The sequence below is a fragment of the Barbus barbus genome, assembly GCF_936440315.1.
Source record: "Barbus barbus genome assembly, chromosome: 11".
NCBI lineage: Eukaryota > Metazoa > Chordata > Actinopteri > Cypriniformes > Cyprinidae > Barbus > Barbus barbus.
In genome coordinates this window covers 19425639-19443635 of record NC_136739.1, presented here as the reverse complement: position 1 = coordinate 19443635, position 17997 = coordinate 19425639, and the positions used below count along the sequence as shown (strand labels likewise).

The following is a 17997-nucleotide window of genomic DNA, read 5'->3' as shown; positions in this document are numbered from 1 at the left end:
AATTAAAGTCCTAAAAATTCTACAGAAGTTTATACTCGATTAAGAATTTGGAAAAATAGAAAAACTAAGTCTTTGCTTGAGGAAAATGGATGTAATTTAAGGACAGAGGCTTTCCATATTCTGCTGTTTGGATAATTTAAGGTTAGTGAGAGCAAGTCTATTCATTCACCATAGCTAGGGTAGATGAGGAACTGCATTATTTTGATACAAGACACCTGAAAAACAGATTATGGGAATTATGCAACAAAAATAATCTACTTTGAGAGCTGTGCAGTGATATGCGGTGTTTTAGCACAAATGGAATGCTCTATTGAACTACATTGCATTGACAAACCGCTTTGTGTTGTGATTAATAGATCCATTTGTTTTACCTCTTAATCATGACAGCTTATATAGATGGAAACATAACTGGAATGCACAATGAAAGTCAATTTACATTGGATATCTTGTGCATCTTAACTAGCTGTTATAGATGATAAGAGAGTGTTAAAGTTACTATTCAGAGCTGTCAATTTAAAGAGGCATGCCGATAGAAATGTTCTCATTCACATACTGTGTGCACATTCTCATTGTAGTAAAGCACCATCAAAGCAGTTTGAATGACAGAAAAAAACCATTGACATTTAATGTATGAAAAATATCAATTATGCATTTGCATTTGTTGTGCATATGCTGGGATTTAATGAATTGAACATCAAAATGTATAAGGTAATTATAAGCAGGAATAGTGAAATAAGCTAAATAAGCAATCTGTATTTGTGTTTGTGTCAGGGACAAACTATACTTGTGAACTTTGTGAAATCTTCAGGAGAAAATGCAAATTATGAATTGCTTTTGCTGGGTTCACACCAGGTGTAGATACAGTACAAAAGCAATTCTGTGGGTAGACCTCAGATTAAGAGTGTGCTGGGAGCAGCAGCTCTATTTTAGGCCTGCATGCATAGTTAAGTGCAGCTGTCACCAGCCCAACGCTGGTACAGGGAATTCAACCGAGTAGGAAGTTTGAAGGAATGATCTGTTTGCGTAAAACTGCTTGGCCTGCAGTGTGTCAACAGACACTACTTCAATAATTTAATATGTGATAAAATAAGCAAATCAAGCATGTGATACGTTTATTAAACTGAATAATTTAATAGGCTGTAAAAAGAGAAAGCCAACCTTGTTATAAGAATCTCTGCTTATTACATACAAATAAGAAGTGAAGACACAAGAAAAGAGAATGGATTAACATCTTGCATAGGATCTTTACTGACCATAAATGAACACAAATCACATATGAAAGAAAGAGAAAGAAAAGACAGACATTTCCCTAATAAATTCAGCCCCACATGATCTTCCCCGCAGTGTAAAAATATAAATAAAAGAGCACACCGGGTCCCATTTCACACAGGTTGTCACACACTACAAAAGAAAGAAAAGACAATTAGAAAATATTATAACAGAATCTTTAAATGAACACAAATGTCCTCAAAAAATAAGATACAGAAGATTTTTTAACTTAAGGGACAGATTTATTTAAAATATATTTAAATACATTTAAAGGGAGTTCAAATATTTCAGTTTTGGCATTATTTACCAATGGAGAGTTTTAGTAGAATTAATATCTGAGCTGCTCCGTTTCATACAACAACATGAGGATCAGGGGCTGACAAGCGCCAAAAAAATAAAAAATCAGCTTACATAGACTAGTCGAGTAGTCAAGTGATCGACTACTTCAACCACTAGTGAGCGCAGTCGGAAACAATCGACTACTCGAGTGTGCATTAACCATAATACATGCACAGTTTTGATGTGAATTTACTAGCAGAAATCAGAAGTCATGCAACCCCTACCATAAGGACCCCCAGAGGCAGCTGGTGGAATTATATACAAATCAGACCAAGAGATGCCACTCACCCTCTTCAACATGAATTTGAAAAAGTCCCTTCAGGGAGACGATACAGGGTATCCTCAGCAACAAGAAATATATATTTTTTTTAAATCTTTTATACCATCTGCCATTATCTTATCAAATAAACAACAATCTGCTCTACGTATATTATGCAACTAATTGCTGTTATCAATTTATTAATATGATCTAGTTATTTATTTATAGTTTTAGTGTTATCAGTCTATATTTATACATTTATTTTATATCTTATGTGTCTGTGGTCCATGGGGCAGGAAGTCCCTGTATGTTTTGTGTGCTTGTTGTATTGGACTGTGAAGTGTATTTGTGGTATGTGTTATTGTGGGGCCGAAGATAAATTTCCACATGTGTGGAGAATAAAGATTTTCAATTAAATTCTAAAGTAGTCCTTATGATTTGTGCACTTTGTGAAAATTGCATTACCATAATTCAAGGTTGTGGTGGCCAAGATGTGGAAAAATGAATGTGGAAAATATCACTAAGGATATTCTTTGTAAGAGACTAGTCATTTTTGTGACAATTACCATTCATTCAATCTGATGATGATGATGATGGTGGTGTTATATCTTAAAACCAAGTGCCCTCATGCACTCCTTGTGTGCTTCAATGAGGTCTGTGCAACTTTCCTCTCCCTTTTCAAGTATGCTGCAATGAAGACAATATTGAGTCACAGTATCTTGCTAAAATATATTAAGGTGAGTATACCCAAAAATAAAAATTCTGTCATTATTATTTACTCACCCTCATGTTGCTCAAAACCAGTTTGATGGAACACACAAGGAGAAATTTGAAGAACTGCTCCTGCCACAATACAACGACTAGTACTAGTTCAACAGTAATCAGAGTAGTTTTACAAGTTGATGCAGACTACTTTTATGGGGATTTGCATCCTTTCGGAAGCTTGAAATTCTCATTTCCTTTTTATTTAATGTAAAATACAGAGCAGTTCAGTGCTTCAAAAAATATTTTGTGCTACACAGAAGGAAGTCATGCAGGTTTGGGACAACATGATAAATAATTGTGTAAATAATGACAGAATTTTAATTTTGGTGCAAAATATCCCTTATATATCTCGTGCTTTTTTTGGTCTCAGGACACGCACAGCATGGTTTGAGAGGTTTCTTCTGCTCTGCCCCCTCTATTGCTGGTGAAGCCCCCACACTGGCTGCTGACAGGCTCGACATTTCCACTTACAAACGCTGTCTGAGAAAAACAAAAGAGCATGGGACATATGGTTTATCAGCTCTAAACTTCCGTTTCAACATCAGTCTGCAGAATGAAGCAAATTATCCACCATGTCACAGCTGTCCATTCCTCGCAGTCAAATATGCTGTGTCTTCTCGGATGTAAAAGATACTCAAATCGTGCTGTCAGGTAATACCAAATAAAAATGTGTCTCTTGACAAACTTTTACTCACTCTATATGAAGTGCAGACTGGTGCGCTCACGTGCGTCCTTCCTTACCATACATCCTGCATCTGTCAGTGTCAAATAACAGAACAGTAGCTTCCGGGTCAATGCCATTAAACAAAAACTACTAAATTAACAACGAAGCTACAGTCATGATTTACATTCACGCACAGTTTAATGGCTAAGGGTAAAGGAATCGCGATTCAATCTAAAATCAATTCACAACAACATGCCGAACAATAAAACACAATAAAAGCCTTATACAGAATAAAAGTCATTTAAAAGTTGAGGTTTATATTATCATAATATTGTTTTCTCATCATCTAACATTTCAGTGTATTAATTTTAATACATATTTTAATAGAATTTTAATAAAATTCTGCAAATCAACGCTTTATTGTGCCATCCCAAAGAGGCACAAAATCACTTTCACAGACTTTAAATGTAAATGTTCCCCCTGCAGGCTGGTCCCAACTCAGTCGGAGCAGCTGAGTCCTTAGTCATCGTCAAGAATCGGCTAAAAAACCCACAGCTCTTCCATCTTTATTTGACCCTCTAACTCAATTTCTATTCTAATTCTATTCTTAAAAATACTTGCCCCTTTTAGACTTGCACTCTATTCATTTACTAACTGCTTGCTTCCTTTTCTTTTTATTTATTACACAGTTAACAAAAGCAAAAAGGCCCATAACACTAGCTTGCTCTATTCTTTTTCTATTCTATCTGTTTTCTTTTTATTTATTATGTAATAAAATAAAATCAAACCTTGCTATGTGTACTACATTAAGATAACTGAGACTTGTTATAGCACTTGTGTATCATTGGTCCTTTGTTGATTTTGATTGCTTCATTGTCCTCATTCGTAAGTCGCTTTGGATAAAAGCATCTGCTAAATGACTCAATGTAAGTGTAAATTACATATTTAATGGTTTAATCATATTGGCTCATGTTTTCAATTTAAGTCAGATGAGTTATGAACAATATTTTTTTCTGAGTAACTTAGGTATTTGCAGGCAAAGTCACATAACTCTACTTTTCATTTATGCAGCTTACAAAAGAAAATATGTTCATACTGAAACAGCTTATTTCATGAATGACTTCTGATATTGATGATAATAGTTTTTTTTTTGTGAGAATTCTGTGTGTGATCCATTTAGCTATTTTATTCAGGACAACTGCACTGCATCTGATTCTATGTTATTTATTTATTTATTTTTTCAAGAACTGCTTAAAAGATACTAGACCCTGGCCTGTTTTATACTCTACACATATTCAGCACAAAAACGCATCTCCAAAAGAAGAGCAACAGGGGCACATATAGCTTTCATGTTGACCTTGCTTCTGACATAACAGAGTTACATCTCTGTACAGAAAATAAAGTGCTTTCAGGGTTACTAAATTGAGTATTTCTTACGTAAATTGTCTTGCATTAAGTCTGACACATACTTTTTTTTCCAAACACTGACAGCTCATATTGCAAAATATTGTGTTGATAAATGTTTATATTGCATTTTCCCCTGCATTTTCTGCTGTGTTCAGCGTGCTATTAGAGGCACAAATAGAACATTTCAGTCATGACGTCAATTTGTAGGCCAACACAGAATACCAACTCAGCATGGATTCCCTCAGGCATTTCTACTGGGTTTTTGGTTCTTTTTTTTTTGTTTGTATGTTACGTTTAATTTATGAGTTGACAAAAGGTAACTTTGCAGTTTTTTTTTCTACAACATAAACAGCCACACTATACCTGAAAAAAATGAATTCAGAAAGTGCTGTGTCCGATTAATTTCACATAATTTGTCATGCATGTAAACAGATGTGTTATTAATCAGAAAACCATTGCAGTACTTATATACATTATTAAACATAATGATTTCAAAATTCGTGTGTCATGTGTGTCATGCAAACACACACAAACACACACACACACACTGGTTTTTATGGTTTATGGGGACTGTCTATAGGCATAATTAATTGTATACTGTTTTTTTCTTAAACCGTATTTTCTATCACCCTACACCTAAACCTACTCCTCATAGGAAACTTTGTGTATTTTTAGATTTTCAAAAAAAACTTGTTCTGAATGATTTATAAGCCTTTTGAATTATGGGGACACTGAAAGTGTCCTCATAAATCACCTTCACGTTGTAATACCTATGTCATATCCATATCATTATGCAAATTTCTGTCCTCATAAACCACATAAACATGCACACACACACATACATATAGTGTAACGTTAGGGAGGTGTGACAACAGAGCTGGATCCAAATGCAGGCTTTAATGAAAAGACGTAGTCAGACATGCAGGGTCCAGTACCAGCAAGCAGAAATATACAAGGTAATCCAAAGGGGTAATCCAGAAACAGGCAAAGGTCAGAGCAGACAGCCAACGATCATAAAAACAGACTAACAGTTCAAGGTCAAACACACAAAGGCAAGGCAAGGCAAGGCAAGAGAGAACAAGGAAAACACAAAGATGTAACAAGCTAAGGCCCCGATCACACCAAACGCATTTTTTAGTTCTGAAAACGCGAGGCTCACCGCACTGCCTTTTTTTGGTGACTATTAAAAAAGAGCAGTGCGCTCTATGTTTATGTTGCTAGGCAACCACCAAATCAGTTGTCCTGTCAGTCTAATCAAAGGATTATAGCGTGAGTGCTCTAAAATCTTTTTTTTTTTTTGCTGTTAAGTAAACTGTCATATTAAAAAAAAAACTTAAAAAATACAGCTCCGGGTAAAACCCGCAACAGACACCACATGTTTCTCATCCATTATTGTAGTCTCTAGACTTTCTAAGCAACAGTAAACGTTCGTCACCACAATGGAAAGCCCGCTTCTCCATTCATTTGATTGGACAATGGAAAAAAATGTTGTGATGATGTGGGGTGCTTTTCTGGTCAGGGTTGCTTTTTTTAAATTTCAGGCACTCAGAGCGTTCCTGCAAAAACACGAGGCGCAGCAGGCGGCGAAACCGTGAGGCGCCCTGGGTGCATAAACAGCGTGCAGAACGCTAACTGCCTACAGAAAACAATTTTAAAAAGGCGCCTCTCACTGCAAAAAATGGGTTCGGTGTGATCGGGGCCCAACAATATCCAGCGATGTGTGTGAGTGCAACCTTCCTTAAATAGTCCTCCTGGTTGGAAGCAGGTGTAAATGGATGATAGGTTTCTAGGCAGAGGGATCCAGGGAAAAGGAGTCAGGGGTGAGTAGTAATGGTAAGACATGGAATGCCCTCTAGCTGAGCTCATGGAACTCCAGCTGGTTAGTGTGACAGAGCACCATCCCCCCCAAAGGAGCGGCTTCCAGCAGGAAGCCAGGGTGGAGCAGGGTGCCAGGGTGGAGCCGGAGACCACCACGGCAGAGCAGGAGAAGCTGAAGACCGCCACGTAGGAGCAGAAGACCTCCAGAGTGGAGCTGATGTGGAACACAGAGAGGTTAACAGCAGCCTCCTTTGCCGTGACTTGACAGACAATGGGTTCACAGGTGGCCTCCAGGGCCATGACAGGGCAGACAGAGAGTTCAGAAACTACCTTCTTGGTCGTTACAGGACAAACAGAGAGTTCACAAGTAGCCTCCTTGGCCGGGAAAGGACATTGAGTAAGTTCAGAGGCGGTCTCCATGACCATGACAGGAAGATTCTGCAGTGGGTACTGCCTCCTCTGGGGGTTCTGATTCAGGGACTGGAGCGAGCTCTGGAGTGGACTCAGGGACTGGTGTGGACTCTGGAGTAGATTTAAGGGCTGGAGTGAGCTCTGGAGCAGACTTTGGGACTGGAGGAGGCTCGGGAATGGATTCAGGGAATAGAGAGGTTTCTGGATCAGACTCTGGGACTTGAGTGGACTCTGGAGCGGATTCAGGGACTAGAGGTTCTGCAGCAGAATCTGCCACCTCTGAGGAAGTTACGGCGGTGTGTACGGCCCAAATGCATAGAATGGGCGTAGCCATCACAGGCAGGACAGAGAGCACAGCGTCTATTTCCTAGATAGATGGCTTTGTGTAAACTAGAGAGCGGTGAGGTTTGCTGGCCTATGAGTGCTGAGACCAGCAAGCTTGATTGCGTAGTGACCAGCAGGCTTGAAAGCGTAGTGACCGGCAGGCTAGAGAGTGTGCTGATTGCTGTGCTGGAGCTTGCTGATGTTGCCCAGGAAATGGCAGAAAATTATCATAAAATAGATAAAAGGTCAAACACACAAAGGCAAGGCAAGGCAAGGAAACAGAGAACATGGAAAACACAAAGACGTAACAGGCTAACAATATCCAGCGATGTGTGTGAGTGCAACCTAAATAGTCCTCTTGATTGGAAACAGGTGTAAACGGATGATACGTTCCTAGGCAGAGGGAACCTGGGAAATAGAGTCCAGGGTGAGTAGTAATGGTAAGGGATGGAGTGCCCTGTAGCAGAGCTCATGGAACTCCAGCTGGTGAGCGTGACATATAGTAATTAAATATACAATTTAATGAGTTTTAAGTATATTGGCAATTGGTTAATCCAGTAATGATTATAAGTATACCTTTTTTCAATTATTATTCATGTGTATAGTTCATGTGCTATTTGTAAGAAATGTCACAGATTAAATTGTTGCATGGAAGCATCATTTAGTATTTTAACTAGACAGAAGTTTCACAGCTTAATAAAACCAGTGACTAGTAATGTTTAATGAATTCAGTCACCCACTTGATAACTGAATGCAATGGGATATGTAGATTACAATGGATGAATGCAGTTTAGGTGTTTGTTGCATTCTGAGAACATAAGATCAGTTACATGTTACATTATTTGAATACCACTTTGAAATTCAACACTGTATTGTGACTCTCATAAGCATAGACTGCCAATGCAACACAATACTGTATTCAGTTTACTGGAGATCTAGTGAGCTCCACCACTGTGATGTGGTAAGCTGCAGATGTCTGTTTTTGATGTAAACACATCCACAATAAAAACACAGACCAGTTTCACCAGCTGCACCTGAGAAACATAGGATAAACTCTGATTTCTCTAAAATCGTCTTTGCCTGCAAAAAATAGATACCTATATTCTGTCTCTTTCTGAAATAGCAAAATTATCTGTGCACTCTTGTGTGTTCATTAGAAAGAATCTCTTTGTCATATCAGTACAGTCATTTACGCACAATAAGAGCGTAAGTAATTCTATCACCTCCCATTGTCAGCCTTGGGTCCGGTTCTATCAGAACCATCTGTCTAGTTCAGATGACAATAGTTGTGATATTCAAAACCGCCTTGTGTCAAAGAACCGCCCCGCAGTCCAGATGAGCTGAGCTGATGTGAGCACGAGGCAGAGATACTGAATAGTTGATGAGACAATAGTTAGTTTGACAGAGGGGGAAGAATGGAAAGTCTGGAACTTATCTCCTTCTCCATTCTGGACCGAGCCAGAGAACTGTGATGGAAAATTACTCTGCGGCTGCGCATGTGCACACGTGAGAGAGAGAGAGAGAGAGACAGAGAGAAAGCAAGAGAGCGAGCGTGAAGACGAAGAAGAAAAGTGGGTGAAATGGTCAGCATAAAAGAAAATCCAGAAATAAAGTTGTCAGAGAGGCATGATGAGAGATGTTAGAGGTGCTCCGGTGATCACAGTGCTTAGTCAGGGCCTGGAAATGCAGCGTCTCACACCTGAGAATCACAGCCGCTTCAGTTGGAGTGGGTGGAAAAACCTACTGCTGCCGCAGTTGAACAGACGCTCGCTGTATGTCTACGGCAGTGAGGTGGCTGTGGAGAAGGAGTGCGTTAGACAGAAAGAGGGAGGTGTATTGGTCATCCATCCCTTCAGTCGTTTAAGGTACTGTAATCTGTCTTGGTGTTTTTTTTTGGTTTTTTTTAAATACATTTTACTTTATTTTATACCTTTTAATTAAAATAGTTAAATTAAATTAAATTTTAAATATAAATATAAATGTTACACAATAATAATTGAAAAAAGTTTAAAAAAAATATATATATTTTTTTTAAATAAAATATGTTATAAAAGAAAAAAAAATACTAATGAGTTTTGAAAAGGACTGTCATGAAGTCTGTCATGTAAAAATGCCATCTTTTAAAAATATGTCTAAATCATGTCCTTGTTTATGCAGGAGTTATTACATCATGTGTATGGTGGCCATAACATTTCTCAATCTAATTGGCATTCCAATGGAGATTGCCTTTCTAGATGGCAACAGTGGAGTAGGTTGGGAGGGTTTTAATGTGTTCTCGGACACTCTGTTCCTAATTGACGTGGGGCTTAACTTTCGCATGGGGATCATTAATGAGGACAGTGAGGTAAGGATTAGCTCTAGACATCACAAATATCACATTGCTTAAACTGCTCCAATTAATCTTTCTGTATGTTACACAGGGAGCCATTATGGATTTGAAAAGAATTCGACAACAGTATTTAAAAAGCTGGTTTATACCTGATATGGTGGCAGCATTTCCAGTTGGTTACATACTACTTATTGCGGTAATGTGCCTTTTTCTGCTAAATCTTTTGACTGTATTGAAATTACAAAGCTCCAAAAGGAAAATTGTGTTTTGTGCCATTGTCATGACAGGACCTACAATACCACAGTGACTCTCCCTCATCCAAAGCTACCAAAATGATGCGCATATTGATGTTTGTGAGAATCCTCAGTCTTGTCCGCCTGCTGCGTGTTTCAAGGCTTGTTAGGTTTTTCAATGAGGTGGAGAGAGTAAGTTATGAATTACTTGAATGTGAAACTGACCTTATCTTAAATAACCTACACTGAATATCAGTTTAGTCATCATTCAGAAAAATTCTTTGAATAATGCTTTTGATTTTTATATTGAATTTCTGCCCATATAGGTTTCAAATGCCAACTTGGAGGTGGTGCGGGTGTTCCTAAGAATCTTGTCGTTATTTATGATGATTTTCCTGCTGTGCCACTGGAATGGCTGTATTCAGTATTTTGTGCCTATGCTTGAGGAGTTTCCCTCTGACTGCTGGGTTAGAAGAGAGAATCTAATGGTAAGTGTGTGAGCAGCATATTCATAAACAGCATTCCCACATTTCCCACATCCCCATGGAAATGTCATTAATTTTGAAAACTGTACTTGCAGGGCCTGGAAATATCATGGAAATGAATAATATTTTATATATATATGTATATAACACATGTTCTAGAAAGTAGTCTGACATCTTGTATATTATTCTGAAGCTGAGCACTGTAACAATAATATAGGAATAATAATACTGAAATCCTCTTAGGTCATTTTCACTCCTATTAAAAACTGTGCAAGTCTTCTCTGTGATACTACGTTTAACCTATAATAATTAATTACACTTTTTGAAAAAAGGTCCAAAATGTACTAATATGTACCATATATGGACTAATATGTACACTTTAGGTATTAATATGTACCTTTATACACCCTTTAGGGGTAAATAAAATACAAAGTGTACCTTTTCAAAAGGTAGCGCCCTATTGACAACTTGTACCTTTATTCTGAGACTGTATTACAGAGAGTGTTAATATTTGTTATTTTATGGTTTTAATGTATAAGATATTGTATTAATGTCAATGCTTTGTCTTGTGTAATTTGTCAGAATGCCACAGTGGGAGAGAAGTACTCTTTTGGAGTCTTTCGGGCCCTCTCTCATATGACTGCAATATCATACGGTTCCTCTGAAACACCCACAAGCAAGGAGTATACTTTTGATCAGCTGATTTAGCAAAATGTTAATTTTATACCACAACAATGCACAACTGATACTTCTTTTAATGCCTGATTATTATTTTTTTTTTCAGATGAGGTTGAGCTGTGGATTGTCATGACTAGCATTGTGTCTGGAGCCCTCATGTACACGGTGATGGTCGCCAACACTGCTGCAATGATGACTGATGTGGACATAACAGCAAGAGCGTACATGAACAAGGTGCAAGGAAAACAAATATATTGCTAAAACAACATATTCGATTTTTATTGGGGGTGTCATTCACATTTCCTGTTTTCTGTTCCGTGTTTGTTTTTACATAGATAAATCATGTGGAAGATTATATGACTTTCATGAAGCTTCCCAAAGCCCTTCGTATGCGCATCAACAACTTCTTTCAGGCTCGTTACGCAGGAAAATGGTATGATGAGAAGGATGTCCTGAAGTGGGTCTCTTCTTCTCTCAGAGAGGTACTGCTCACTGTTGAAATTGCTAGATTGTCACAGAAATGTTTATTTAGAAGATGTTTGGCTCATGTTTTTAATAGTGAAGCAATGTTTTTATAGTTTAATGATTGTTTGGATGGATTTGTTAGGAAATTCTGATGACCATGTGCTCGGCCCATTTGAGAAAAGTTCCCTTTTTCCGGAACTGTGAAATAAACTTCATCAATGCCGTTCTTCTGGAGCTGCAGTATGAGGTCTACCAGGAAGGTGACATCATCATCCGCCAGAACACTCCTGGTGACCGCATGTTCTTCATCGAGCACGGGCAGGTCCTTGTGGAGAATGAGTTTTTCCAGAGGGAACTGTGTGATGGAGACTGCTTTGGAGGTTTGACTCAAGTCATGTTGCTTTGTCAATGCAATGTCTGTTTAGACTATGTGCAGTAGTCTGTGTTGTTTGTAATGCTTATGTCTTGAAACAATTTATTAGTAAGCTGTGTTAAAGGGATAGTTCACCCAAAAATTATTTCATTATTTACTCACCCTCAAGTTGTTTCAAACCTGTTTGAGTTTCTGTCTTCTGTTGAACACAAAAGAGATATTTTGAGGAATGTGTGTAACCCATCAGTTGGTGGTAGCCATTGACTTCCATAGTATGGAAAGAAACAAATCAAGTCAATGGCTGACATAATTTTCATTTTTGGGTGAACTATACCTTTAAATAATGCCTTCCTTCCCTTTTCCAGAGTCATGTCTCCTAACAAGAGGAAGGTGTTTGACCACAGTGCAAGCTCTGACTATCTGTCAGCTTTTTTCCTTGTCAGTGGACTCCTTTCATTCAGTTCTGAAGGACTATCCAGACATCAGGAAGGACCTGGAGACATTTCAACAGGATAAACACATTTTGTTATGTTGAGAAAGTAAGTTTTAGTTCTATCCATGACACAATCTGGAGCACAACTTAGTTGATTTAACAGTTTTATTGGAAACCATGATATATCTCCTCAAGATTATTTAATGAAGAACAGCATTTATTTTAAATAGAGATTGTGTTACATTCTAAATACTTTCTTCTTTACTAGCTAGTTATTTACTAGTACTTTAAAATTATAAATGTATTAATACATTTATTTTAAAAAAAATCTAACTTACCCCAAATTTTTGAATGGTAGTGTTTATTATATACACTTTAAAGTTACATTATGTAAGATAGGAAAATTTTTATTTTTTTTAAATATAACAAGGATAATTAAGGATGCAAGAGCTTAATGAATTTTGATCTTTATTTTGATTGGCAGATGGCTACACTTGCATCAAGCCCCTCCTGCAGCTTCCTCAGTATGCACTTTGCATGCTTTTGCTTTGCCAGCTTAGCTTTACTTGGATCTTCCTCTATATTGGCATAGATTTCCAGATGTGATTTTGGAATATTCTGTTCCAGCCGGTGGATGCGGGCTTAAGAATCCCCTTGTTCTACAGTGTACAACAAGCTAATAGTCATAAAATGGATTTTGTATAGCAAATAAGGTATGACTTGGCAACCGCACTGGAATGGGATTCCTCTGAGAATACTGATAGGATTATTTTAGACTGTTTGTAGGCCACGTTCTCCAGCTTCTCTACTCCCTCCTGGCCTCCGCTGCTATACTGCTTTCCAAGTGCTCACAGGAGGATGCACAGTTCACAGATAAGCATAACCAGTCACAATGTCATGTTGTTAGGACCTCTGCTACTTGCTCCTCTAGTAGGTTGCTGCTTGTCTGCTATGAAAGCGTATGTGTAGCAACATTCAATTTGAAATGTAATATGCAAAATGGCAATGCAATATGTAAAATGGCAATGTATTTCTGTATTTAAATTTACATTTCCCCATACATATGTGCAACATTTAGTGCAAAATGAAAATTCAATTAATTTGCCATTTTCTCTACTAGCTTTAATATGCAAATTAAAAACATATTTTGAAGTTTTATAAGTTGCAAAATTAAAATGTATTACCAAAACTGATTAGATATGTTCAACAAGTCCAAGCAAAAACTGTAGCAAAATTATCATTAAAATCCTGTTTTTCCTAAATGCATTTAGACTTAGGGGTAGGACACTTGGGATTGCATTTTCATAGTGATATAATGCAGTGAGAATTTAAAAATGCATTCTGAGCCAAAGGTGCACCAAAAGGGTTGCAAAATGGTGATTTAAATGTCTTTTTTTTTCTTAAATGCATTGACACTTACATATATGACGTTTCAATCGCATTTTCATGAAATACTCCGCGATGAATATAATGTTAGTTTAAGTCAATTTGGATTTGAAAATACATTCCGAACCGAGCACACGCCCCCTACCTGTCAATCATTACATCAAGGCGGGGCTCGGCAACAGGTCAATATTCACCATTAACCAAACGCTTTTCACCTGCCTGAACATCTCTCACCGTTTACACTCGGATTGATGCACAAAAGCAAACAGACAGTGCTATTCTACACTTATTTACCTATTTGCCACCTTACACAATGTCTACATCAGATGCGATGATATTGTGGTCAATTAAAAAAAAAAAATTTGAACTCTAATTAACATGACAATGCGCACAAAACGGTAACTAATCACTCAAAAGTCAGAATTTCCAGTTTATTTTTACATGTCAATCTGAGGCATTGCTATGGGTCGCGTGCGTCTTGCTTGACACGATATTCCACAGTCTGTTCAGAAACCTCTCAAGGTTGTTCGTGCGCTTGCGCGCGGACTTACTTGTTGCGTTGTCATCCCCGCGGAAGGTGTGCTAGCAGTGCTTGCAGCAGGTGAATCGGTCGTGCCATTAAACTGCCTTGTGTTCTTTTTGCCATGGTGGCTATATGATGCTAACTGCAGAATGGATTTCAAGGACTGCTCACACAGATCTACGGCCAACGTTTATATTTTTTCTACGAATCTTTGAGTTAACATGCACTAAACATGAGCGGAATGAATTTGCACCGCAGCGCCCCCACACCTTGCTGCTCATGACAAGAATAGCATGTATAGTTATCTTTATTGAAGTGAATTAGGTTTAAATCGCCGTCATGCATGAATGAATTATATTTTTGCACTTTTACACATAATAATCCACGATGATGACATTACACAAAACTGAAATTGCACGTCAAAATAACACATTGTCGATATTTTTTGAGACCCCCCAGAATTTCTCAAATCACGTTTTCAGGGGAGCCCATGTCTTATTAAGGGGAGCCGAGCACCCTGCTCTCAAGCCATATATGGTTCTTTCAGTGAGTGGGTCGACGGAAGGAAAAAAAGTAAACCAAACAATATATTTTAAACTTTTTTCATCAATAATCAAAGCTAGTTTGATTATTAAAATTAAAAATCCATATATTAGATATTTTAGAATGTTACATATACATGGCCTGTTTGCCATGTATAATACACCAACCAATCATGATCTGGCTCAAGTTCAAATTTCATTGGGCAATAATGTGAAGTGGAGCAGTCATTTTCTGTTCTTATTCATAAATCGGTAGAAAATGACATGGGACAGACGAGCTTATTTGTGGAGCGATCTGGATATTGTCTAATTTTATAAATCAAATTACTTTGCTGAGAAAATTTATGCTGAATGACTACAAAAGCACTGCACAAAACGTCGCAATAATGGTAATCAGTAGGCTATTCAATTCACTTATATTTATGTATGATATCCTACCCCAGTGGTCGGCCAAAACTGGCCCGCCAGCAATAATAGTTGGCCCGTACCTGCAGCCAGATTATTTTAGCATTTTTCATTAATTAATATTTAAAATTATTCTTTGACTATTCTCCGGCCCGCCATCTAATGGTGAAATATGTATTTTGGCCCGATGCCAAACTTACTTGCCGGCCCCTGTCCCCTGTCCTACCTACACCGTTTACTATTTGATGAAACTCTCATAGTTAATGAAGCCCAAGTGCCACCTACAGGCCTGTTATGTGAAGTGTAGGCTGGCGAAATGGTGACGTGAAAGGACTTTATTATATTACCATTTTTGATAATTATGCAGCATTATGAAAGTGTCTTATGCTCATCAAGCCTGAATTTATTTGATCAAAAATACAGAAAAACTGTAATATTGTGAAATATTACAATTTAAAAGAATGTTTTTCTATTTTAATATACTTTAAAATATCATTTATTTCTGTGATTCAAAGCTGAATTTTCAGCATCATTACTCCAGTCTTCAATACAAGGTCTTTCAGAAATTCTAATACGCTGATTTATTATCAACAGTTGTGCTGCTTAATTTTTTGCTTTTTATTTGGAACCTGTGATACTTTTTTGGGGTTCATTGATATATAAGTTTAAAAGAAGAGCATTTATTCAAAATAGAGATGTTTTCTAACAATATTTAAATTTACTATCACTGTTTCTATCAATTTAACATATCCTTAAAATATCAAATGCTGTTCTTATTTAACTTTTTATTCATCAAAGAATCCTGAAAAAAGTAAACAGGTTTCCAACATGGCTAATAAATATGCATTGCATAAAATGTATTGTAAAGTATATTAAAAATTTGATCAAATAAATGCAGGCTTGATGACCATAAGTGACTCATAATATAAAATAGTAATGTATCCAAACTTTTGACCTATAGTTTTTATTTTTTCCCTTTTTTTTATTTATTTATTTATTTAATTTTTTTTGCATTTTATAGATTAAAAATAAAAGAGTAATAAATTATAAGGCAAGGTAGTAAATAAGTAATCAATTTGGATAATATATTTTCATTTTTCAATTTATAAAGCTTTAAAATATGTTTTCAATTTGCATATTAAAACTAGTATAGAAAATGGCAAATTTAAATTATATAATTGAATTTTCATTTTCATTTTGTACTGAATGTTGCACATATGAATGGGAAAATGTACATTTAAATACAGAAATACATTGCCATTTTACATATTGCATTGACATTTTGCATATTACATTTTAAATTGAATTTTGCTACACATATGCGTCCATAGTCTGTACCTCCAGGATCTGCCTCTTTATACGTCTTCCTCTGTCTTCCTCTGAAGAAACCAGAACAGCGCCCACTGGTGGCCTTCTTTTTCCTGTAGAGGGCATTCATTTGATCTGAACAGGTCCTCATTGTACAGTAGGTATCCATCAGAGAAGCCTTGTTTAAAACAGAAAATATGTTTAATGTTTTGGCTAATATGCTTTCAAATAGTGTGCTGAGTTCAATTTTATGTTAAATATGTCCCACAAAAGTCAGCAGATTATTTCCAGAAATCAGCACAGAGGATATACAAATTCTGTCGGGGCCTAGAAAAAACTCACCATAATTAATATTTTAAAAAATTATTTTTGGGGGAAAGGGAAAAATGGACTGTTTCATAAAATTGCCCAAATGTTGTAGAGATAATTGTAGCTCTGTTTAAAAAAAGTCAAATGTTTATAAAAGTCACATTTTAAAAAGATGTTAATAAAATATTCCTGAATAAACAGTGAAGTTTCTTCTTGTTTTTTCTTCTGAAAACTTTTTGTGAAGATCACGCAGTGATAGATTCTCTCAATACAGAAAAATGCAGTATTCTTTATTTTCAAGGGTAATATGTGACCATGTTTAAATTAGGCCTATGCTGTAAATCAACAGTGCAGGAGTTTGATAACAGTGTTTCCTCTTAGCTGTCCATTAGTTCATTCACAGTCGGAAATGAGCTAATTCCCATTCTCTGTAGGCCTTCAAAGAGAAAGTTTCATTAGTCACATAGGGTGAAGTAAAATCGGCCAAATAAGGTTGTAGCATCATATCTCTTTAAATTTGAAAAGAGAATCACAATAACTGATCTTGCAGTGTTGCTTCAATACTTGTTGACATGTAACAATAACTTTTATTGGCCTGAGTTTTTTACGGCAGGTAGAGCACAGAGTGTTACATGAAGCTTGTCAGAGAAATTGTCGGTAATTGAGCCTGACATAGAAAATTTCATTAATCACTAATAAGGGTATAAAGCAAAGTAAGTTTACCAACAAAGCAAAGGTTTATGAACAACATTTTGTCATGCTCTTTCAAATAAAAAAGTTTAATTTCATAAAAGAAACTTTGATTTTTGTGAAAAATTCATTTTAAAGAAAAATTCAATTCATTTTAGGTAGAAATGCCTGGTTAAGCCAAAATGGGCCACAATTTTCAGCTAAAATGGGCTGCACACACACACACACTTTTAGACAGAAATTGAGTGTGAAAATAGGTTTATAGGCCTAGATATGTATCCATACAAAATCTTAACAGTATTTAAAAAAATAATTGCATTGCAGACAGTATGGCAGGAGGACAAGCAAAGACAGGAAACTGAGAGATGAGAAGAGAAAGGAAAAGAAAGGAAGATGTCAGTAAAATGGGCTGCATACACACACACACACACACACGTTTACACAGATATTGAGGGTGAAAATAGGTTTATAGGATACATACTGTAGATATGTATCCATACAAAATCTTATTCCAAAAATACAAAATACATATATACAAAAATACAAGCATACACACATACATGCACACAAAAGACACCAATG

The 17997-nt window shown here is 36.7% G+C and overlaps 1 protein-coding gene across 1 annotated transcript; it reads left to right on the top strand.

Annotated features, from left to right (window-relative positions):
- The first annotated feature begins 8579 nt into the window (after window positions 1-8579).
- Window positions 8580-13987, top strand: LOC306877030 (potassium/sodium hyperpolarization-activated cyclic nucleotide-gated channel 2-like). Its single transcript, XM_079428552.1, has 11 exons — window positions 8580-9121; window positions 9414-9600; window positions 9677-9781; window positions 9873-10010; window positions 10145-10306; window positions 10886-10979; window positions 11088-11215; window positions 11317-11463; window positions 11589-11826; window positions 12185-12358; window positions 12737-13987. The coding sequence occupies exons 1-10, from the start codon at window positions 8883-8885 to the stop codon at window positions 12352-12354; spliced, it is 1608 nt and encodes a 535-aa protein (XP_079284678.1). The 5' UTR covers window positions 8580-8882; the 3' UTR covers window positions 12355-12358; window positions 12737-13987.
- Window positions 13988-17997: the final 4010 nt, after the last annotated feature.

What these genes read in the sequence shown, in the direction of transcription:
- LOC306877030 (XM_079428552.1), top strand. Translation starts at nt 8,883, where the DNA reads ATGATGAGAGATGTTAGAGGTGCTCCGGTGATCACAGTGCTTAGTCAG. An exon ending in TTAGAAGAGAGAATCTAATG is followed by an intron (nt 10,307 to 10,885) that starts GTAAGTGTGTGA and finishes GTAATTTGTCAG; the next exon opens with AATGCCACAGTGGGAGAGAA. An exon ending in TCTCTTCTTCTCTCAGAGAG is followed by an intron (nt 11,464 to 11,588) that starts GTACTGCTCACT and finishes TGGATTTGTTAG; the next exon opens with GAAATTCTGATGACCATGTG.